Source organism: Kwoniella shivajii, chromosome 8, assembly GCF_035658355.1.
Source record: "Kwoniella shivajii chromosome 8, complete sequence".
NCBI lineage: Eukaryota > Fungi > Basidiomycota > Tremellomycetes > Tremellales > Cryptococcaceae > Kwoniella > Kwoniella shivajii.
Genome location: NC_085915.1, coordinates 999,940 through 1,021,962, shown reverse-complemented (window position 1 = coordinate 1,021,962; position 22,023 = coordinate 999,940). Strand labels below are relative to the sequence as shown.

Here is a 22,023-nt window from a genome sequence, read left to right as displayed (position 1 = left end):
ATAGATACGAACCAGTAAGCTGCAGACCATTATCAGGGGCCTAGCAGTGTTGCAGATATATGCATCTGTAATAGTATATGCATCTGTGATTGTTCATTTCTTTGTTTCTTGACCCAAGCCAGCGGCACTGTTGGTGTAGTAGGAGTTGAGCATAATGCGGCAGACCGATGAAGGAGATAGGACTCACTGATTAGTAGCTACTTGAATCGCTCTTGCCATTGTTGATCTCACTCTTCCGTCCTCCAAAGTTAGAAGACCAGCAATTGTGCAGCCTCCGGGCGCTATAATAATCAGTCAATCGTTAGCTGGATCAGCATCTTCGTCTATGATCAAAACGTCAAGCATGAGTGATAATCGGTGGTGCAACTTACTTGTAACACTATCCTTCAATTGTGCAGGATGTAATCCAGCATAAAGTGCCATTCTACCTGTACCTTGCATAGCTAAACGGTCGGGAATCATTAGCAATCCTTGTTCCGCGAAAACATCCAAGTGAACATACTTTGAGCGGCCAATTCTAAAGCTTCAACTCTTGGTAAACCCATCATTACACCACCGTCAGTCATAGCTTCTAATACTAAAGCCACGAAAGCAGGTCCGGATCCAGCTAAAGCAGTACACGCATCGAAGTATTTCTCTTCTAGGAATCGACATCTACCGCAGGATGTGAATATATTGAGAATGAGTGTTCGAGATAAAGCGTCCGATAGGGGAGTTACAACAGTCATCCCTTCTCTGATCTGAACATCCGCTAAACGTCAATAACCAATCATCGGGGAAGAACGCTCAAAGAAACGATAATTAGGGGAGTAATGAGTAGACATACCTTACAAGGAGTATTGGGCATAGCTCGAACTACAGTGGTGGATTCTGGAACCCATGAAACAAGTTGTGATATCGTGACACCTGCACATATCGAAATGACAAGTTTCCCCTTGATAGCTTCGGCCATTCCTTCTTCTGACAAAATCGATCTGGCGATGTTAGGTTTTGAGCTGATTGCATGTGTCAAGTCAGCATAGTAATTTTAGATTATACCAGGCTCATTCCTATTGGAAAAGACCCTCTCTTGAATCAATTCAAGCCCCATGCCCGCCGTCCGGCTCCCATCCTCGTCGTCTTCCTCTTTCAGACCTTGCATCTACCATTTGGCTGATCATTCTGTCTTCCATCTGTCACTGCTGTCACTTTTCTCCCTTCCCCTCGCTCCCTCACCCTCTGAGAAGAGAGTGGTTCTTTTATAACTACATTTACTCTGCCTTTCTTTTCGTCTCTGTTTGGGTTTTCGCCCTGTTCCCTACATCCTCCTCCGACTCGGACTGAGACTCGCCCTTCTCGCCCTTCTCGCCCTTCTCACCCTTCTCACCCTTCTCGCCCTTCTCGCCCTGCTCCACCTCCTTCTCTTCCATCACCTGGCGTCTGACCGCTTTTCTCCCTTCGAGTTCAACCGCCCACCCTCCTCATTGCCCATCAAATACCCGGCTGCTTCCGTGCTACGCAGCTTTCTTGCTTCGGTGTCCTCTTCGATTCGCTTCCTTTCGAGTGTCCTACAGTTTGCAATCTCTGGAACCCACTCACCAAACGAGAATCACGTCCGCTTCTTTGACCGTCTCCACGTTCCCCTTTCCAGCTCTGACCTCCACATCCCCCCCAAATCTTCCTAAACTCTCAAAAGTCTTCTTCAGCTTTCTGCCTGACTCCTCCCTTCCTACAGTAGCTATGAATCTGCTGGGTAAAGACTCCTCGGGAGCCTCGAGGAATTGACTAGCTGTGGGAGTTGAGATGCCGGAAGGAGGTTCAATGTCCTCAGATTGTGATCTCTGTGATAATGGAGCGGAAAGTCGAGCTTCAAGAGATGAAAGAACTCCTGAGAGAATCGCTACTCCCATCGTACCACATCCTGTAGATTGTCTTACCCATCAGTGGTCTACCAAGTAAAGAATGAGACAGCTCAATGGGGCTTACCTAAGACTGCAAGTGTATAACCCATAATGAATTGATGCTGCTATAGGTATCCGTGAGAAGTCTGCATGTACAAGGGACAGCGCAATCCGATTAGCGAGGTTTTGCGAGAGATAAACGTTTACGACAACTCACAATTGATTTGGGATACAAGATATAAGTAAGACAGATGTGAAAAAAAGAAGGAAAGAAATGCTTCACGAACGATATTGGATTGGTTGCCGATATCTACGAGTCGAGAGATAGATAATACGAGTGTGCGCTTAACTCAATTAGTACTTTTGTATTCAACGTCATTTTACCAATCCGATTGTGCTCTATTTTCTTCATTCTCTTTCCGATATCAAAATTCTCCAAACAGAAACGCATCGACCGACGCATTGCTCAGCACCAGAAGACCGATCACATTATCAGAAACATATCATCATCTCAAGAAGGACAGGGAAAGTCAGAAACGCGGGAAGAAACGATGGCTTCCCAGCTCGCAAAACCTCCAACTCGAGATGAAGCGGATCAAAATGTAAGTCACCGCTCCTTAGTCCATGACAGACGGAAATCAGCTTATAGATATACTAACCACGGACACATTCTCTCAGTCAAACCCATCTATCGTACCCGGTGCATCACTACTTTTAGCCCTTCGACTGGCTTCTCGTCCGATCCTTCTGATAGGAGGTGGATTGGTAGCTTCTCAACGACTTTACTTCCTCCTTGAATCCGATGCTCATATCACTCTCATCTCTCCCAGTCCATTAAATCCTTCTATACAACATCGTATTGATGATCCTTCAACTTCATCTCAAATAACATGGCTTAATCGTCCATACATCGGCAGAAAGGATGAAGTAAAAGTCAGCGATTTCGATTTAGTGATGACCGCAATAGACGATAATGACCTATCCAAAGAAGTCTGTGATTTATGTAGGGAAGAAAAGGTCATGGTGAACGTTGCAGATATACCACCGCAATGTGATTTCTACTTTGGAGCTCAGTTACGTAGAGGACCTTTACAAATATTGATATCAACAGGTGGAATGGGTCCAAGAGCAGGAGCTATGATTAGGGATATAGTCTTGGAGGCTTTGCCTCCCAACATAGAAGAAGCCGTTGAAGGTGTTGGGCTGTTGAGAGCAGATCTAAGAAAGAGAGCTCCTGGAGTCGGCGGGAAGTTAGGTCAAGAAAGGATGGATTGGATGAAAGAGACTTGCGACGTGTGGGGTTTAGCTAAAATGGAAAAGTTCAGAGATCAAGAACTTAGAAACAATATACTGGATCAAGGTTGGGACAATAGGACTATCATCGGACCCAAAGAGTTGAACTTAGTCGGACAATCATGGTATAAGCATTTCTCAGACTTGATATCAAGCGATTGGTCATCAGGGTTGGGAGGATTTGGTTTTGGGGTAGCAGTCACATCGGTAGGGATACTGCTTGTGTTCCGATATAGAAGGTAATGACGGTTAACCTGAGCTCCGCTTCTTTCACCGGGCAAAGATATGCATACAAAGCCGCGAATTTATGGTCCCTAAAGCACAATATAATAGATCTTGCTCTGTTGATCAACCAATTTAGATTTCCGCCTTCAATTTGGGGGCCAGACCATTCTTCTTTCTTTCGCAAAGCTGACCTTGCTCACTAGAAGAGAATTCAATACGAAGTCCCCGACATATACGAGACTGCGGCGTGACTCACTCTCGATAACAACGAAATTTGCCCAACATCGTTTCTTCATCCTTTCTAAGATATGTTTTAGCTTTCTCACTAAGTTTCGGTTGCTCGCCACCTCCGACCCGATAAGCAAATCCCTCTTGAAAATCGATGAGAGCGAGGCTACCTCCTCTTGCACCGTGTGGGGATCGACGCATCATATGTTGTGCTTTCACAGCACGATGTATAACGCGAGCGTCTTTGTGGAGCTCGTGATACATTTCATCGATTCTCGTTCTACCTCCGCAGATGGATCTAGTTAGCAAGCAGCTACATTCATGCTGGTAGGACTCAATCTCACCGTTCTGCGAAAGGCAAGCGATACAGGCATTCGATAGGGTCGACCTTTTCCCCGACATCCTCCATTATCATGACATATAACCAGGGTTCTCCATCCTCTTCCCAGACAAATAAGCCGTAGTATTCTGGTACAATTCCTGATTCCATCTTGTTGAGACGTTCTCGAAAAAGAAAATCTTCATGTAACACAGCTGCTTTTGCAACGTTGTGAGTGAAATCTTCATCGGAAAAATACCCAGAGTTATCTGATGCGGAATCGTCGAGAAAGGTATCTGGACACATGGCTTTGAGAACGATTGGAACTGTTAGTCCTGACCCATCAGCGAGATGCATTTCGCCTCCATATACGTCCCAGAGATGTCCTTGGTGTATGTATTTGGTGCACTTGATATGCAAGGTATGCGATGTGATAGCGTGACGGAAATCTGGATTATGCACAGCAATGCGGGTGGCAAGATTGTGTACCAGGGGGGCCGGGGAAGATGGGGGCAACACCCTGACGGAATTTAGGCCTTGAGAAGACAAATCTTGAACTTTTTGTGGAGAAGCCGGATTGGAGGAACCTGACGAAGATGATCCGGGAGGGGTAAGAGGACCACAACCGCTAGGGACAAGTTTCGGACTTTCGTGCGAGGGTGAACCTGGTCTCGAAGAAATTGGTGTGAGATAAGGTTTTGAAAAATTCATCGAAGCGGGAGGTCTGGGAAGTTCCAATGGACCCGCAAATTCCAGTGACACACTACCGTCTGGATGAAGTTTGCGGTGATTGAAGGGATACTTCTCCAGAATGAGACGGTCGAAGAAGCTCTGATCCATCGAGACTCGTCCCCACGGTAAACTAGGATCCAATTCGACTGAGAGGAAGCTGAACTGCTTGTAATTAATGGTTTTTTGATCTTGGTCCACTAGTATCATAGGCAGCTGTTCGGGGAGCGGCACAAGCTGTGTAGATGATCGAGGTGGAAATGGATCTTGAAGACCGTTCTGAGATGAAGCCGCCATGATTGATAGCAGTGCTTGACTTCAAGGAAGAAAGAGTGGTTCCTTGAAGGTATTAAGGAAACAGAACAAAGAAGGTGGCAAAAACAGGTGAAGTTTACGTTGAATGACAACTGAAGGCCCCGAACTGACAAATTAAAGGTTGGAAGTGCGTGACACGTGTTATGACGTAAATCATTGTTTCATATTTGTTGACGTTATACGGTTATTACGTACTAGTTGTTGGTTGCATGTGTATCTAGAAAAGAGAAACACTATGTATATAACTATGTATAATGAAAATCTAGTACAAACCACGATAATTCCTAAGAATTATTCCTCCTTGACACCATGAGCGCATATGCATGTAACAAGCACTACTGGGTACCCTCTTTCATATATATCCTAGACCACCTCTCGATACACCGCTCACTCTGCTCCCTTTCCCAGATCTGAAAGTGGACATCGAGTTCAGACTACTACTACTTCCAATCCTTTTCAACTTTCCACCTTGATTCTCACTCAATGGCGTGAATCCTATGAATCCATTGGAACTACTACCGTTCACGTTCATATTCAGATTGACAGTCGAGTTGGAGTCTGACTTTGAGTCTGACGTTGAGTGGAAATTCGAGGTAGTGGTAGAATTTGAGCTTATCAAACTTGTAAGAGGAGAAGGTGTAATGCTTCCTCCTCCTCGTCCTCCCCCCCGTCGGGGTGATAATAGATTTGATATAGCTGTGTTCACAGGTGGGAAGTTTATAGTTCTACCGTTTTCACTCGTTCTCGAATCTGATCTTGATCTTAGTGAGCAATCTTCTAATTCTCCTTTGTATATCGACATTCCATTCCAATTTAACTCATCGATTACTCTTGTTCTAAGAGTATCTTTCACTTCTCCCCATTGACCTGAAATCATTCGATGAGCTATACGATGCCAAGATCCAGCTTCTCTAGTCAGGAATACCCTCAATTCTCTCAAGGTTCCAAGGACTACTTCGCTTCTACCGGGTAACGGGGGAAGTCGGGTATGTCTGCGAATCTGTAAAGGTGGAGTCTTAGGTGGAATCCATGAAAAGTGATCTCCACTTGATGGTCGATTCTCTTCTTCTTCTTGACTGGTAGTAGCTAGCGAAGATAAAGGGGTAGGATAGACAGATTGGATTTTGTTGTGTTGATTATGAGTCAAAGATCGTTTCCATTCTCTCTTCTTTGAAGTCCTACTTACTACCTCTCCGTACTCGGACACGATGATAGGTGCAGCGATTGGCACAGGCACTTCTGTTGAGTCCTCCTCAGAGGATTTAGGGTTCAGGGTAGAAATGGCAGTAGGTGTGGATGTAGGAGTCGGTGGAAGTGCAAGGTCTGGTGGCGGTACAGGAAAGCGTGACAAAGAATTCTTGAATTTTTCAGGTGAAATAGGGGTATGAAGGCTCGTTTCGTTAATTTCACTTATGCTTGTAGCTGTAGAAGGAGGATCTGGCATGAGGAACGAATTCAAATATTCATCTCTGCACAAAGGGAAATTCGTCAGCTAAAGGTACTTAGAACAAAGGAGAGATCATGCACGAAACCTACCTTAACAAAGCATTCAAACCGTTATCACTTTCCAGATCACTGTCTTCTGCACTTTCACCATCGGTCATCTCAGGTATTGTTCCAATCGTTGAAGCTTTCTTCATTGAATTGGTTTCTTTGGATAGATAATCTTCAATCCATTCTGACAGATTATTTGAGCCAGCTTGTTTGAGCACATCAAGTGGTAAAATGATTTTCTCATTATTCGGATTTCCATCTAACGAATAAGCGAATTCTAATATCACTAAAGTCAGATCTTCTTGTCCTGCTGGTAGCGTTTTGAGGTTATCTTCCAAGAGGGTCGCGTGGAATGGAGTTTGGTTTTGGTTTTGACTCTGACTTTGTGTTGGCGTAATTCTAGCGGCGGGAGGCAGAGGCCTAACCGTTGATCGATGAGATAACAGCGACGGTCGTTCGATCATTTTTCGAATGGGTGCATTTGGTGAAGGCGATAGAGGTGAAGGTGAGAATTCAGCGGGTGAAGAAGGACTTCTCACGTGAGTCTGTAAATGTGATGGAATAGGATTGGGACTTGGTGTAGAGGGTGTTGAAGGTGATCTACTATGATGGTTATGGCTGAAAGAATATTTGGATGTACTAGATAAAGGACTTGGTGGATTCATTGAATGATAGGAAGGTGATCTAGTGAAATCTCTCGTAGGTAAAGCTAAGAGGAATGATCGATCTTCTTCTTCTTCTATACATTTCTGATTGGGTTTTGAATCAAGTGGTTTATATGTACCTTGAACTGCGTTACCTTGTGGGAATGTCGGTGTTAAACAAGGTCGTCTAATAGGATTAGGAATGGGTGTATTCGCTGCTTGATCAACTTTTTGCAATGTCGATGACTTTCGAATTGGTAACTGTGACCTCTCTTTTTCTTTTTCAGGATTTATGATTGGATTCCCATTGGATTTTGAGTTTGACCTGGAGACAGCGTCAACTGGTCTGACATTATCGATATGACCGAAAGTGGAAGTGGAAGTGGTATGATGCTGATAAGGCTTATATTGATCTTCTGAATAACCAATTGTCGAAATAGACATGAATGAAGGTTGATAAGGCTTATTGTCTGATGGCTGTCGACGATGATCATCATCTTCTTCTTGATTGTCTTCATGTCCATTGAAAGATTGATAGTAAGAACTCAATTCTTCACCTTCACCTAGATCCATTCCCAATTTCGACTCTGTTGTTGAGTTTGTGGTTGAACATGAATTACTGTGGTTAATAGTATCATCACTTGAACTGATTCTAATACTACCTAAAACTTCTCTTGCCCATTGATTGGCATTACTATCACCTTCTCTTAGATAACCGTAACTTGGGGATTTCAATACACCTTTGACGCCTACTATACCAGATCTACAAGGGGCGGTGGCAGGTGTAGGAGGACCAGAATTTGATGTCGTTGTATATGAATTAAATATTGGACTTCTCAGTTCTTCTGTTGCGCTAGCAGATCTATGTATGATGGGTACAGCAGTATTTGGTTGTATCCCATTTCTTTTATCTAGTGAGTTGGAATGTAAATGTGTATGAGTTGGATTTCTTCTTGAATCAGAACCTGACGAGGACAAGGACATGGATGAGGTAGAAGTGTGAGCAGTTGCGATTGGAAGTAAAGGTAAAATAGGTGGTGTTAATGATTTAATACCTTGTAGAGCTTCTTGTGGCGTTCTAACTACTGTAGCACCGCGAAATCCTGCGCCTCCTGCTCCGCCTGCAGTAGCTGTGCTAGTAGAACTAGTAGCTAGACTTGTAGTCGATGAAATCGATGATGCGGTATTATGTCCTGGTAACGGTGGGACAGGTGGTGCGCTTTCGTTCGAGTGGGTATTGGATGGAGAAGAAGACGATGACGATGATGAAGGGAAATTGAAGAATCGCTTGGCGGATTTAGGTGATTTCAGTGAAGAAAATGATGGTGTCTTTGATCTGAATTCTCTAAAATCAGGTATGATCGACGATGTCAACGAGATAGCTGAAGGCATCGTGTAGTTGTAGTTGTAGTCGAAGAGCTTTGTTGCCTGTTGTTTTCTCTAGAAGATGTAAAAGTTTGAGTGGTAATGTTGAGTGATTTGTATCAATGAATAAAAGAGGCACAGATCAATGTGTTTCTAGTTGAATGATCGAGATGAACCTGAAAAAAAAAACACTTTATAATGTTCAGTCCAGCTGAGATTGTGTGAGTGATGAATGAGCAGCGTTCTTAAGTCCAAGAGGAGGAAGTAGGAAGAGGGAAGAGAGAAAGTATCAAAGAATGGGAATGAAAAGGGACAAGTTAGTTTTATTGTCTTGGACAAAAAAGGTATAAACCAATTCTTTTCCCTTTTTGTTCTCGTCAGTGCACATATGTACCATTATGACCCAGCATTTCGATTAGATTGAAGAATGAGTCTAGACCTCTGATCATTTTTCTCAAATGAACCTAATCTCAACATGTACTCACTTTCATCTCATTTACTTACCCCTTACGAGAAGCCGAATCCAAAAATGATAATCTGTAAAAGGCGTTTTGTTGATTCCTTCCATCTGTCAGAGCGGTCCTTTTGCAAGATGGTATGATTGTGGGAAGGTAAAAAGGTTTGTGAAGGAAGAACAAAGGATGAACCTTTTGGAAAGGGTGTTTGCTTTTTGGTCGCTTTCGTATAATCGTACAAAGGAGGTTCATCAGCGTTATCGCTGTATTGAGTAGGACAAAGGAATCAGGTCATTGTCGGAGATAGGTTTGGGAATTGTTAGTGCGGCTTGGCTTTGACAAAAGAGTGGGGAGTGTTTCAGCATCATAGTCGGCATTCATTTAGCCATTCTTGACCAGACTCACGACTGTTAACTCCTTCAATCCAGATTGAACAATAATGAAGCAAACCATATACCATGACGTTAATCGGCATAAGCGGCTTTTCATACCTTCATCCTTGTTCTCCTTGTTCTCGCTAAGACCGTCGAGGCTGTGCGGTGGGTCCTTGCCGTTTCATCTCTGACATCCTACTTGATACCCATACCCATACCTAATCTCAGACATCACCAGTGTACCAGTCAGTAGATTGGGATAAGACAATGGATGATATAATGCTTTGCATGTAACTTGTCGATATCCTGTTTACACGTGAAAAGAGATTCGAGACTGAGGGATTCCGAAGGGGTGACGAAGGACTTGTACTTGGTATCTAACATGAAAATGACACTTCTGACATATGTGTGAATTGACTAAAACTTCATCTTCTCGCTTATCCGTTCCTCATACCTTTATCACCATACAAATTTCTCTAAGAGAAATTAAGAGAAATTTGGGTGTCGAAGAAATCTTAAAGTCTCCTTTGTTTGGCGATGATCTCAAGGTCTGCAGGTGGGAAATCGGTTCCCTCGGGAGGTTGAGGTGTCTTTCGATTGGATGGAGATGCCATATCTCTGAAAAACTTGATTAGCTTCTGCGCACATGGTCTTTTTCTTGAACGAAACGTGCAGACAAGAAGAGGAACGATTGACTTACCTCCTTAATTCAACCAAAACAGTCTCAAGGGTGAAATCTCTTTTCCACTGAGCGATAGAAGGGATCCTAGCGAAGTTTACCTAATGACTCGATACGTCAATTCGCGATCTTAATTGGAGGAAGAGAACACGGGATGTTAAAAGGGACTGAGATATAGACTTACAAAACCTTGTTGATCAACACATGGGAGAGTGATTTTACTTTCAAATTTGACCAAAGGAGGAAGATCTATCGAGTGAATGAAACATGTATATCAGCGTCGGCGTGAACGTCAATGTCAATCTCGATGTGTACTTTGGAACGAAATAAGATTTTCGGACAGACGTAGTCCAAGTCCAAGTCTTGAAGTGATATATGGGAAATCGAAAACGGTTATACTTACCAGGATAGTTATCACCACAGAAAATACTTAGACTGAAAATTCTATTTTCATAAGCTGAATGAGGTGGTCCGAGAATAGTTCCATTCCATTCATACATTGCGATATCGTCAGAGTCCTATGATATTCCCAGAATTATAACGAAATGTTATCAGCTTCTCAGTGTCAAAGCTGTCGTGACATGAATCTTGTTGCGCTCATTGCCTTGCAACCACCACCGAAATTCGTTGTATCTTCATGATCTGGAGTAAACTCACCTTTAATCCGTAAGAACATGATCCATCTCCGATTCCTTTTTCTCCGTGTTCAAGCTCAGATAAAAGTCTGAAACTTCTTGGGACTACAATAGTGATACATTGCCAGATTGTCAGCCGTTGTACCAACTGGCAAGATATGCGCGATACGTTACACAGACATGGCTACAAAACTTGAGAAGGAGGAATAGTGCTCGTGCGAGCTATACATCGTGATGATCAAAGAGTGATTGACATACCTTTGGCCATTATGAATGTGTCAACAGCAGTCGAATAACGTATATCACCTGTCAAGTGATACTGATGAGAGTTGAAGAAGCTGAAGTGTAGACCGAGATATGCAGATAAGAGTGAAGATGGGATGACTATTGCAACAGAGTGAGAGAGGTGCATCAAAGTGAAAGTGACGCATTTCCTCTTTATTTTATATATACATACAGAATTACCGAAAGGGGCAAATTCCCTCACTCAGTCACGTTGTTTTCAATTTGCCACCTCAAAATATCAAATTGGAGGGCAAACAAGAACAAAACCTCGCAATAACATTTCAACTGTTCATGGTGCTGATATAAGAGTTCAATTAATCCTTGTATTGACAGTTACAAACACGATAGATCATCGCAATAGAAGCTGGGAAATAATGGACGGTCTATTAGCTGAGATATCAGCGAAACGAAAAGCGCTCGAACTCGATTCTGGTGATGTAGCAGGAGGAGGAGCATCAAAGAAATATATGAGAAGAGCAGATATCGAGAAATTGAAAGAAGAAGAAGCCAAGAACAAGAGAATGGAAGAAAGAGCTAAGAGGGATTCTGAAAAAGCTGAAAAATCAAAGAAGGATGTGAGTGATCCCTTCTGATGAACGGACATCCTCGTATCACTATGATTTTCAACAATGCAATGTTACAAAAGTCGGGATAGGGGAAGCTGACGATCTCATGCTCTCATACCGAACAGGCCGAACAAGCAAGGAACAAATCGTTATCTAGATTAGCAGGATCATCGACGCCATCGTCTTCTAAAGCAGCTACACCTGAACCAAGCGGAAGCGGAAGCGGTGGCGCTGGCGCCGGTGTAGGAGAGAAAGAAGGATTCAACATATCACCAGAAGAATGTATAAGGAGATTGAGGATTAAAGGTCAACCGATACGTCTATTTGGTGAATCAGATAAAGATAGAAGATTACGTTTAAGAGCATTAGAATTACTGGAAGAAAAAGGTGGAACTGGAAATGGTGGACATCATGGTAGAAATGATTTTATGAAAGCATTGGAAGAAATGGAATCTGGTTTAGATAAAAAAGAAATCGAAAGGAAAGCAAGAGAATTACATCTTCAAGCTGAACAGAAGAATCTTCTTGATAGCAGTGATGCAAATGGAAATGGAAATGGACAAGATAACGATGATCAAGATAAAGATAAAGTTAAAGATGAAGATGGGTCAAGGGATAATGGAATCATATCGAAAAAGGATAACAAGAAAAGAGGTCAAGATTTAGGTATATTAGATTTGGGTTTAGTCAAAACAGATCCAAATAAATTATATCCTCTAATATATTATGCTTTAAAAGTGAGTTTACCTCCAAAATTGGACCCCAATCTTCAAGAGTAAAAATGTTTTCGCTTCCGCTACTGACAATTCTTACTGTTTCCCTTTTTTCTTCTCCTGTCACAACAGAACACGATCAGAGAATGGGAAGAATATATGGATATGAGACCTGAAGACATCAAGCGTTCAACTCAAGGTAGATTGGCTGCTGCTACACAAGTTCAATCTGCTCAAAATCTGAAACCATTATTCAGATCACTACGATCAAGGGTGAGTGAAGTTTACTCGCTGAGAAGTGAAACTCGACACTGACTAGGATGATTTCACTTGGTATCCTAATATCTTACCGTGATTCGCTGCCAATATTAACTGAAATGTTTGAATTCTTCCCCGCATCATCATCATACTTTACTGCGTTGTGCCCTACCGTTGTATATTGCTCTTCATTTCCTCAAAAACCATCCTCCTGTTATCACAGGACCTCGAAGCGGACGTACTTCGATTACTAGCTGAATTAGTCCATCACATGCAATCACGCGAATACCTGAAAGCAAACGATGCTTATTTAAGATTATCAATCGGAAACGCCGCTTGGCCAATAGGTGTAACGTCAGTTGGTATCCATGAAAGATCTGCAAGAGAGAAAATCGGTCAAGATAATATCGCCCACGTATTGAATGACGAAGTTTCGAGAAAATACATTCAAGCTGTCAAAAGGTAAGTTCCGCTATTCCGCTATTATCTCTCCCGTCCACCCACTCGAGAGAACGTCAATAACGGATAATCGGGGGTTAAAGCGATGAGATTATATGCGATTTCACATATACTGATGACTTGGATGTTGGTTATAGGTTATTGACATTCTCACAGACTATAAGACCGCCAAAAGACGTCTCTCAATTAATGGGATAATGTCAAGACCCAAAAAAATGAAAATTATGTCGTTTTAGCTGTTCAGCTGTGTTTTTGATTTTTGAGTCGTTTTGTGTCAATACCGTACAAATCATGCATCGACACAACACATCATCTGTTTCACGGCATTGAATTTTTATATAAACTCTACAATCTCTGTCTAAACGATCAAAACATTGAGAACATTCTGCCTATTACTGCCAACGATCATCTGTCATTACATCATACATGTTTCGTGCTTCAAAACCCTCTCTTGAGGACCCTTCTGTTGTTTTTCTCAGAGGGCGAAGCTACCAAAATATACGTAATACAAACTCTATTTCCGTTCAAAGACAAGGTTGCCGTGTCAATCTATTTGTTTATAACGTGTCGCTCATACTACTATGACGTGTAAATATTCATCTCTGCTTCTTCACTCTTCCAGCTCTGATTTCAGAAAGCCTTGCGCATTCGGGGCAATGCCAATGACCGCTTCGTCCACATTAGGCATTTACTCGCCTAATTCTCGCGACGCTCGTCCAATTCGTGAATCACAATTTCCTCCTTATAACTCTACCTCTGCCTTAGCTCTTCTGTCAACCATGTTGAGGAGGTACCTCATCCAATCGTGGCTTTGACATCTGTGTATCGATAAAGCTTGTTATCGTATATATACTGGATGACACTGTTTGGAAGTAGATATCTACGTGCGCCAGCTGATCAGTATTTGGGGTTACCTTTTCATGAAGCATGTAATTGGCAAGCCAGTTTCGAGTGATATGACGTTTCAGGGGGAGTCTTGATACTCACTTGATACTCATTCCTCTCCTTACGAATAATCTGACTTTGGTGGATGAAATATCATTATATATCAATTGCTTGATCACAATCACGTTTCGTCTGATCGAATTCACCGTAATCAGCTTGCGGACCGTAACTTGGCTGACAACAATCGTGATAGCAGTAGAGTAGAGAGTGGCTTACCTATGATGATATAGAATATCGTGAGAGAGCAAGAACGCCCATACGTCTGATCCTGCTCTTTCGACTATCAAACAACCGAATCGACCGAGGATGACATGTAGCTGAGAATTCGGAGATGATGTCAGCTAGCCTCTTGGTGAAGATCCCAGATGATAAAGAGAACATGCTCAGACCTAACGACCCTCATCGGGTTTTTGGACGGAAACTTACATCAGGTTCACTCCAAACACCAGGTTCACCGAAACTTTCGATCAAATCACCCCCAGCCAATAACATGATTTTATATCTTCTTTTCTTCCCGTCGCCCATGACGACTCCACCTTCACCGTTTTTGCCTCCGTTCAGCATTTCGTCGAAGTGATCTAGAACAATAGCAGTCCTTTGATATTCTGATTGTCCAGCTTCCCATGGATCTACCATTAACCATGTCGATGTATGTTCAACTGCTAATTCACACATCCGTACTCTGTGATTCGCAGGTGCCAATCCTGATTTCTTGTAATAAGATGATCTATAAGATATGTTATGTCAGCGGAAGGTTTTGGAATAGTTGACTTTATGCGAGAAAGCGCTTACACTGGTGAATAATATCCAGCCATGATTTCGTATGTTTGTGATTCTATAATCTCGTCTTTCGCCATTTCGAACATACGTAAATGGAGATAAGTTGGAGGAGAGAAGGAACCACATGCGACTGCACGACAAGAAAATTAGCACACGACGTCGCGGTAATCAAGATGTTGCAGCTTACCAATGACTAAAGGGATTTTACTCTCGTCTATCGATATTTTACATTTCGTCGGTCAGCGTAAATGCATATCATTGAAGAAGGGCTGATATAGATGGACTACTCACCTTTCATGGTTTTCCTTAATCTATGTCTGGGGAAACTATAATCCACTTCACCTCTCAAATACGCTCCCGAACCACCATCGGTAGCTTGAGGAGCACTAGTATCTAAATCCGCTTCTCCATCATTTAATCCGTTTAGAGCATCATAACCACTTTCTTCATGAGAGTGAATTTGTTCTTCCGTTGGTGATTCAGCGCCATCACGACTATCTGAATCTTCGGGATCAGGTTTTTTGATTCGTGTAGCATTGGTCACTGCTACTGTACCAGAATTGGCATTGATTGTATCTGTCTCAGCGGGATCATCATTCAATGATATTTGGGATATACCATTGAGGTGTTCAGGTTCAGGAGGTGTTGGCGAGAGAATTGAAGACTGATGTTGTGCCGAAGGAGAAGAATAGGATTTAAAAGCTTCTGATAAAGGTGGTGAATCCCTTTCGAATATTGGTGGAGTAGGTAATGGATATCTTCCTTCTTCAGAATCACTACTTGGTCTTCTTATAAGTATTCTACCTTGTTGTCCCTGTGCATCACTGTGACCATTTCCATTACCATGACTACCTCGAGGTGAGTTATCTTGTGCTTCAGATGATGAAGGTGGATTACCGAACAGATAACCTGATAATAATCTTCTTGAACGAGACGATGACAAGTCTTCATCCGAATGATCGTTCGGCGACCTCTGTGGGATGGGTCCATTTATATTGATATTTTTAGGTCGAGATCCTGATGCATTTGATGAGTTTGAGTTTGAATTTGAATGATGAGTTGACGAAGATTGAGAATGATTATTACCATTATGATTCATGTAATTATTACGTTCGGGAGCTAGTTGTGAGTCATCGTGCGGTGAAGGTGATGATAAAATTTGACTGGATTCAAGACTTAGGTATTCTGGTTCACCTTGTTCTGAAGTTGCAGCACCTGCGAATGGAGGTCTACATTATCATTTCGAGCTGTCAGCGTAAAGTCCGACCGGTATTATATTATCGATATAACGGTGAGAATCGAAAGAATAAAGTTCTATTCCCATGATCTCATAATTACATGTGGATGTTGTCGTTAGTGTACTCACGAATCGTTATGAAAACTGTGTAGTCCTAATCCTGGTAAAACAGGCGCAAATGATTTGAAACCATTAGCAGCCATGTTGAGCTGTCCTCCTGATTGGATTGCTCCTCCAAGTGATGTAATCTATTCAAGATTGTTTGTGGGATGATGGCCTGGTCCGTGTCGAGCGACCTTGGAGTAATGAATGGGCAATGCAGAATGAGTAATGAGTAATGAGGAGGTGAGGGATTGAGAATGAGAAAAGAGGGATATTTCGGCCGGACTATTGTTATCTTCAACAACTTGTATTTCTAGCCGCACGTTGTCTACGCTCTATCTAACTGTATCAATTGATGTTCTTGTTCTGAATAGACTTCCGTTGAGAAAAGACCAATCGAGATGATGTCGTGGAAGGATAAAGATCCACTTTTGATGATGATAGCAGGATGAGTGAAGGGATGACCAATTATGACCCAATATAAGTATGGAGCGGAGATAATGATGTTACTGTATTTTTTTGTTTACAAAGCTTGGCACACGACTTTCTTTTCATTCCTCAAATGCATTTATTCATTCTGTGTTTTGGTTTTTATATCCGGGGGGGAATAACGGGTAACGAGTCAAGATGTCGTGCTTCTGATGGGTAAATATTTCCTAATCAGATCATGTTATAAAGCGTAATCTGCTAAGCAATACTGAGTAATTATGATTCCGCTTTCTAATTCTAATTAGAAATCGTTCATTATCGTTCCTTTTCTTTTCTTTAGGTTCTACGAGTATATATACATCCGGAGTTGGGGGAACAATTATCCCTACGTCAGAGAGAATACGAGTAAAGATTGACAAAGATCTTTGGAGGGGTTGTAGATCATGATCATCGATTACAACTCATGCTGCACACATCTGATCTCTCAGATCTCGATGAATAATGACTACCTGCATTATGACATGATATGATATCTAACATTGGTCGTTCAGCATCAACATCCAAGCGGATATTACTACAACTACGATTTTCATCATCGGAATTGAATCAAGTTCGATCATTTAGTATAAGTTCAATGAATATGACACGACCTACTCGTAAATCTCATCGAAAGTCTTCACCGCCCCTTTCATCTGGATCAAGGACAGAGACGGAAACGGAGGCGGAGGCAGAGGCAGAGGCAAAAGGAGAATCTTCAAAATATTGTCATTCATGCGGACGTCTTCTACGTACGTTACAATCTCATTTCTCCCAGCGTTCCCATCATCCAGATTATTGATTGATAAAAACGGAAGGATAAGTTATTCATATTGTGTATAGCTCGTTCGAAGGACGATCCGACTCCCCGGAAATATTGTTCAACGACATGTCGGACACATAGTCGCTCATCTAATCTCCGGGATATCCGGACCGATCTGATCAAAGCTTTTCATCATTCCCTCCATACACGTCCTAATGGTGGTATAGCCATATGCTCCGAAGTGGAAAAGGTCGTCTTCGGTTCGGTCCGGGAGCCTACTCCTGATCCTGATAATAACAACCAAGCTGAGAAAGTCGGAATTTATCATGATGATATGACAGAAAGTGGGAAATCCAAAAATATCAAAGGATTATCAAAGACTGAAGAGAGGGAAGAAGCTCGTAGAGCAGCTAGAAGATTAGTAGCTTTTGGATTCCATAACCAAGGTATAGAAAATGAAAAAAGACAAGTTGAAGCGATCCAAAATGGGAAAGCAGTCGAAACAAGTTTCGCAAAAGGTGAATGGGGTATAAGGTGGAAATGACGAGACAGGTTCTCGTCACGTCAAACAAAAGCGTTTTACTTGCTTCTATATGACCTTGAGTTCTGCATACGTATCATAGAGCGTGTGGTTGTTGTTGTTGTTCTTGTTGTTGTATCGACCATGCATGATCGTATTGATCACATTCCCCAGTAGACAATCAAGAAATTCCATAAGAAAAAGGTTTATTTGCGGGGTCTCCAGACTTGACTTCCCCGTGAACGCGGTCATCGCCGCCTCGGATTACTTCGTCATCACCTGGATCTTCCTTGCCGCCTCGAGAAATAACAAATCAGTCTTGTGCACGCTGAACTATCTGTCTACGTGTCATCATCTTCGCAACAGGTATACTGTAGAACGCGATTACAATCAAACTTCTGACAGATTCAGGAAGATGTCACTCAGTGCATCGCAGCAAGATGCGCTAGAGCAATTACTGGCTGTGACAGCTTCTAACACTCCTGGAGCTCGGGAGAGGGATGAGCGATTACTAAGGGAGAATGGGTGGAATGTTCAGGTTTGTCCTTCCTTTCTTTTGGTTTTCGTAGCACTGTCTCACTGTGTGGATGCTAATGTCATTCTGCCTCGGACACTTAGGTTACAGTCGAGCAGATATTTTCGTTAGGATCAACAGCTTCAGAAGTACCTAATGATGTATCAGCTTCGAATTCAAGCTCGGCTCGATCATCTACGAGCAATCCAAGATCAATACCAGCACGATTTGATGTTGATGATCAGAACCAAGATCAAGATCAAGATCATGAACTACTCTTACCTAGACAACCGGTCGGTTCGAGGAGATTATCAGGTTCACAAAGATCACCTAGATCGTCTCCTGGCACTTCGGGTGTAGGATTGGGATTAGGATCAGGATCAGGTTTATGGGGATTGATCACTTGGCCCATCTCGATGGTCTTGGGACTAGTAGGTAATATGTGGTATTTCATCAGTAAGTTTTCGTTCTTATGGCAAATACCTCGCGAGGAATGAGGATTGAGCCATAGCTAACAATTTGTTCTGCAAATTGCGTTTGTGTATAGTTCGAACTTTTATACCATTATCTTTTTTACGTAGATTACCTTCATTCCTCTTACCTCCCTCATCATCATCTAACAACTCCAACTCTGGGTCCAACTCGCATTTAAGGACAAGACAAGATCCTACCACCACATCCTTAAGGTTCATAAGAGAATTAGAGATATTCACTAGATGTTCAAACTCGACAGGTACATTACCTGATTTCTACATTGGTCCATATAGAGAATTTATCAATCATATAAAGAAAGAAGGTAAATTGGGTCTAGTAGTCATCGTCAGTGGTGAACATGAAAATGACGAAGAATTCAAAAGAGATATTTTATGTGATGAGGAATTCATTCAAATTATAAAAGAAAAAGAAGTGATTATTTGGGGTTCTGATATCTCAACTAGAGAAGGATATCAAGGTGAGTTCTTTGTTTGCTTTTTCCACTTAGCCATCAGGACTTTAGCAGTCGAGATGAGGTGAGATAACATGATGGTATAGTATGAGCTGACATCCTTCGTCTATGCATTGCATTTCGTAGTCGCTCAAACATTATTGCTCACTACGTATCCGTCATTAACATTCATCTCGTTACTTCCTGTACCCAATTCATCCACGCCAAAATTGACCATCCTGTCCAATTTATCCGGTTCACCTTCAACCACAACCAGTACATCCAACATCATACAAACGTTGACCACATCGATCTTACCTCGAGTCACACCATTTTTGAACAGATTGAAAAGGGAAAGATTATCTTTGGAAGAAGCGAGACATTTGAGAGCCGAACAAGATAAAGCATTCAAAGAAGCTGAAAGAAAAGACAAAGAGAAAGCTCAAATACAAAAACAAAAAGAACAATTAGAAAAAATACAAAATGATAGAATTGAAAAACAACAAAATGAATTGAAAAAATATAATGAAAACTTGAAATATTGGAGAAGATACGCTAGGAGATGTTTATTACCCACTTTTACTACCACTTCTACAGGATCAGGATCAGGATCAGGTTCAGGTTCAGGTCTGAAAGAGGAGAGTGTAAGAGTAGCTTTAAGAACACCTTTATCATCAGAAAGACATATTAAACAATTTAAAATATCAAATTCAACGATACCATTATTCATTTTCGCTGAAACACTTTTAATACCCTCTGAAGATCTACCTGAAGACGATCCTGATACACCACTACCACCACCACCATCATCAGAAGATGAATTTGCATTTGAACCAAAATGGGAATTTAGATTAGTCACTTCTTTCCCTAGAAAAGAGATTGATCCTACCGATATACACGGTGAAGACTTTTGGAATATAATCAAGAATGCCGGCGGAGCTTTATTCGTAGAAAGGAAAGAAGGTAGTTCTTGGGGTTTGGTAGAAGGTGAAGATAGTGATGAAGAGATTATTGACGATTAGATTCATCAATGTTCATGAATAGGAGAAGAGGGGTGCCGTGAAATCAAGGCGACCAAATAGCATGGTTAACCGTCTAGTATATCATAGTCTTTATGCATTGTATTTAATGTTACTTTACAGTATATTATTTACACGGTCATCATTTGATCGCAAGCGTGATGTTTTCCTTGTTCAAGCACTTTTAGCCATCGCAGCTAGTTTCATCGTTTCGACAGTCCTTTCCACTCCCAGTGTATCTATTTCCTTCCAATCTTCGGTTTCAGGCATCAAGCCATCGTTAAGATGATTAAGAAACGTTTTCAACGCGGTGAAATTGATGATTTGTTCAGATAGCTAACGGTATTGTACACCATCAAATCAAACCCAGATATCAACGAAAATACAAATGTGAATCGTCAGCTAGGAACCAGAAAGAAAGTATTTGGGACATACAGGTGTCCTCTCTAATCCTGAAGTATTGGGTACGACCCAGAAATAAGTCCATTCCTGTGCTTTCTCAACTTGTCCGTTCACGCTCATCTGCGTATGCATATGCGATTGTGGTGGTGAAGGTAATGGCAATGGTAAACGATATTTACGTGGTTTGGTAGGATCGAATTGTTCCACTACCTTTTTCGATCGAGCAGTCTTCTTCGTGGGAGTAGGTATGTGGTTGGTCGTTTGTTCAGTATACGCACTTTCCATTTTAACCAATTCGGCTTCGTGTTCAAATTTGGATGCTGGAGGTGAAAGAAGTGGAGGAGGTGATAAAGATGATTCTGAGATTGAAGGTATTTCTCCTTCATTCTTGACGAGGTGATCGTCATCACCATTCAATGGAATAGCATCTACGATTTCTTCTTTGATTTTTAGCTTATGATCATCTTCTTCACCAGGAATGTCCATGGTCAACTTTGATTCCTCGTTATCTTCATCGTACTTTCGAGTCCACTCATCCATCGATTCGTTCACTGCCATCTGCTTATTTCTATTCGCCACGATTGGCATGGCAGTTTTGGAAATGACACTCTCGTAAACATCCCATATTTTCTTTCCTACAAAACAGACTATTTTCGGTCGATGAAGTAAGAATTTTAAAGTTAGGTTGAAAACGTTTAATCTCATTTCTAGCGTTGATAATTCAGATTGCTGCGGGGTATGTGTGCTCTCGATTAGCTGAGATACTCTTTAGGGAGGGAACAAACGGTAATTTGCAATCAACGAAGATGATATATCTTTTTGTGAGCGTAAAGAGGAGACTGAGAATATACGAAATACAAACATACCTCGGACGTCGGTCGATCGACTAGATTAGTCTACCCCAACCCAATTTATATCAGCGAGGCAGTATGGGAGAGTCACTCGCACTGAGGATTTTTTCTAATTGCTCACCAGACCATATCCATACTGGGGCATGTTCTGATCTTCAGTCGGATCCAGTAATCTGGGCGTTAGACCTTGATTTGCGACATGATTAATTTGAATACCGCATATCGGGGGTAACAGCGACGAGATAGATTCGGTGAAACGTACCTGAATGATATAGTGATCTCTAATCAACAAACGGCGTTCGGACATCGGTAAAGTCAGCCTTTAGCTCTGTCTACCTCTCTAGATGGCCATGAGAGGAAATATAACACTTTCCACTCACCCAGAACTTGTTGGTTGGATGTGAGAAATGATGTCCCATAGTAGACGATCTCTTACCTAAAACCAACGATTAATGTTGTTTTCACCATTGACGGATCAGATTATCTCACCTGGACTTGAGAGAGACATTGTTAATCGATATCAGCTACTGTAGTGGTTGACAAGAGGTTCTGGTCTTTGATCGGCGTCTAGTGGGAAGGATGTG

General features: G+C 41.9%; 10 protein-coding genes across 10 annotated transcripts; 4 read left to right on the top strand and 6 right to left on the bottom strand.

Moving 5' to 3' along the window:
• Positions 1–93: 93 nt before the first annotated feature.
• IL334_006127 (pyrroline-5-carboxylate reductase) lies at positions 94–1,990 on the bottom strand (the record flags this gene model as incomplete). The annotated part of the gene is made up of 7 exons (XM_062937831.1): positions 94–127; positions 188–281; positions 372–443; positions 503–740; positions 827–995; positions 1,579–1,900; positions 1,966–1,990. The coding sequence occupies 7 exons, from the start codon at positions 1,988–1,990 to the stop codon at positions 94–96; spliced, it is 954 nt and encodes a 317-aa protein (XP_062793882.1).
• A 441-nt stretch (positions 1,991–2,431) lies between these two features.
• IL334_006126 (uncharacterized protein) lies at positions 2,432–3,416 on the top strand (the record flags this gene model as incomplete). The annotated part of the gene is made up of 2 exons (XM_062937830.1): positions 2,432–2,482; positions 2,559–3,416. 2 exons carry the CDS (start codon positions 2,432–2,434, stop codon positions 3,414–3,416), a joined length of 909 nt encoding a protein of 302 aa, XP_062793881.1.
• Positions 3,417–3,966: 550 nt separating this feature from the next.
• Positions 3,967–4,971, bottom strand: IL334_006125 (uncharacterized protein; the record flags this gene model as incomplete). Its single annotated transcript, XM_062937829.1, has 1 exon — positions 3,967–4,971. One exon carries the CDS (start codon positions 4,969–4,971, stop codon positions 3,967–3,969), a length of 1,005 nt encoding a protein of 334 aa, XP_062793880.1.
• A 370-nt stretch (positions 4,972–5,341) lies between these two features.
• IL334_006124 (uncharacterized protein) lies at positions 5,342–8,519 on the bottom strand (the record flags this gene model as incomplete). Its single annotated transcript, XM_062937828.1, has 2 exons — positions 5,342–6,458; positions 6,526–8,519. The coding sequence occupies 2 exons, from the start codon at positions 8,517–8,519 to the stop codon at positions 5,342–5,344; spliced, it is 3,111 nt and encodes a 1,036-aa protein (XP_062793879.1).
• Positions 8,520–9,836: 1,317 nt separating this feature from the next.
• Positions 9,837–10,903, bottom strand: IL334_006123 (uncharacterized protein; the record flags this gene model as incomplete). Its single annotated transcript, XM_062937827.1, has 6 exons — positions 9,837–9,939; positions 10,022–10,101; positions 10,185–10,249; positions 10,404–10,518; positions 10,658–10,740; positions 10,894–10,903. 6 exons carry the CDS (start codon positions 10,901–10,903, stop codon positions 9,837–9,839), a joined length of 456 nt encoding a protein of 151 aa, XP_062793878.1.
• A 391-nt stretch (positions 10,904–11,294) lies between these two features.
• IL334_006122 (uncharacterized protein) lies at positions 11,295–13,114 on the top strand (the record flags this gene model as incomplete). The annotated part of the gene is made up of 5 exons (XM_062937826.1): positions 11,295–11,495; positions 11,612–12,223; positions 12,332–12,472; positions 12,681–12,919; positions 13,054–13,114. 5 exons carry the CDS (start codon positions 11,295–11,297, stop codon positions 13,112–13,114), a joined length of 1,254 nt encoding a protein of 417 aa, XP_062793877.1.
• Positions 13,115–13,711: 597 nt separating this feature from the next.
• Positions 13,712–16,081, bottom strand: IL334_006121 (nicotinate (nicotinamide) nucleotide adenylyltransferase; the record flags this gene model as incomplete). The annotated part of the gene is made up of 8 exons (XM_062937825.1): positions 13,712–13,796; positions 13,904–13,993; positions 14,078–14,178; positions 14,288–14,588; positions 14,654–14,771; positions 14,829–14,855; positions 14,933–15,870; positions 16,008–16,081. 8 exons carry the CDS (start codon positions 16,079–16,081, stop codon positions 13,712–13,714), a joined length of 1,734 nt encoding a protein of 577 aa, XP_062793876.1.
• A 962-nt stretch (positions 16,082–17,043) lies between these two features.
• IL334_006120 (uncharacterized protein) lies at positions 17,044–17,752 on the top strand (the record flags this gene model as incomplete). Its single annotated transcript, XM_062937824.1, has 2 exons — positions 17,044–17,197; positions 17,289–17,752. The coding sequence occupies 2 exons, from the start codon at positions 17,044–17,046 to the stop codon at positions 17,750–17,752; spliced, it is 618 nt and encodes a 205-aa protein (XP_062793875.1).
• A 391-nt stretch (positions 17,753–18,143) lies between these two features.
• On the top strand, positions 18,144–20,189 carry IL334_006119 (uncharacterized protein; the record flags this gene model as incomplete). Its single annotated transcript, XM_062937823.1, has 4 exons — positions 18,144–18,266; positions 18,347–18,698; positions 18,790–19,194; positions 19,315–20,189. 4 exons carry the CDS (start codon positions 18,144–18,146, stop codon positions 20,187–20,189), a joined length of 1,755 nt encoding a protein of 584 aa, XP_062793874.1.
• A 171-nt stretch (positions 20,190–20,360) lies between these two features.
• Positions 20,361–21,947, bottom strand: IL334_006118 (uncharacterized protein; the record flags this gene model as incomplete). Its single annotated transcript, XM_062937822.1, has 6 exons — positions 20,361–20,522; positions 20,622–21,317; positions 21,455–21,484; positions 21,561–21,701; positions 21,820–21,875; positions 21,929–21,947. The coding sequence occupies 6 exons, from the start codon at positions 21,945–21,947 to the stop codon at positions 20,361–20,363; spliced, it is 1,104 nt and encodes a 367-aa protein (XP_062793873.1).
• Between the last annotated feature and the right edge of the window lie 76 nt (positions 21,948–22,023).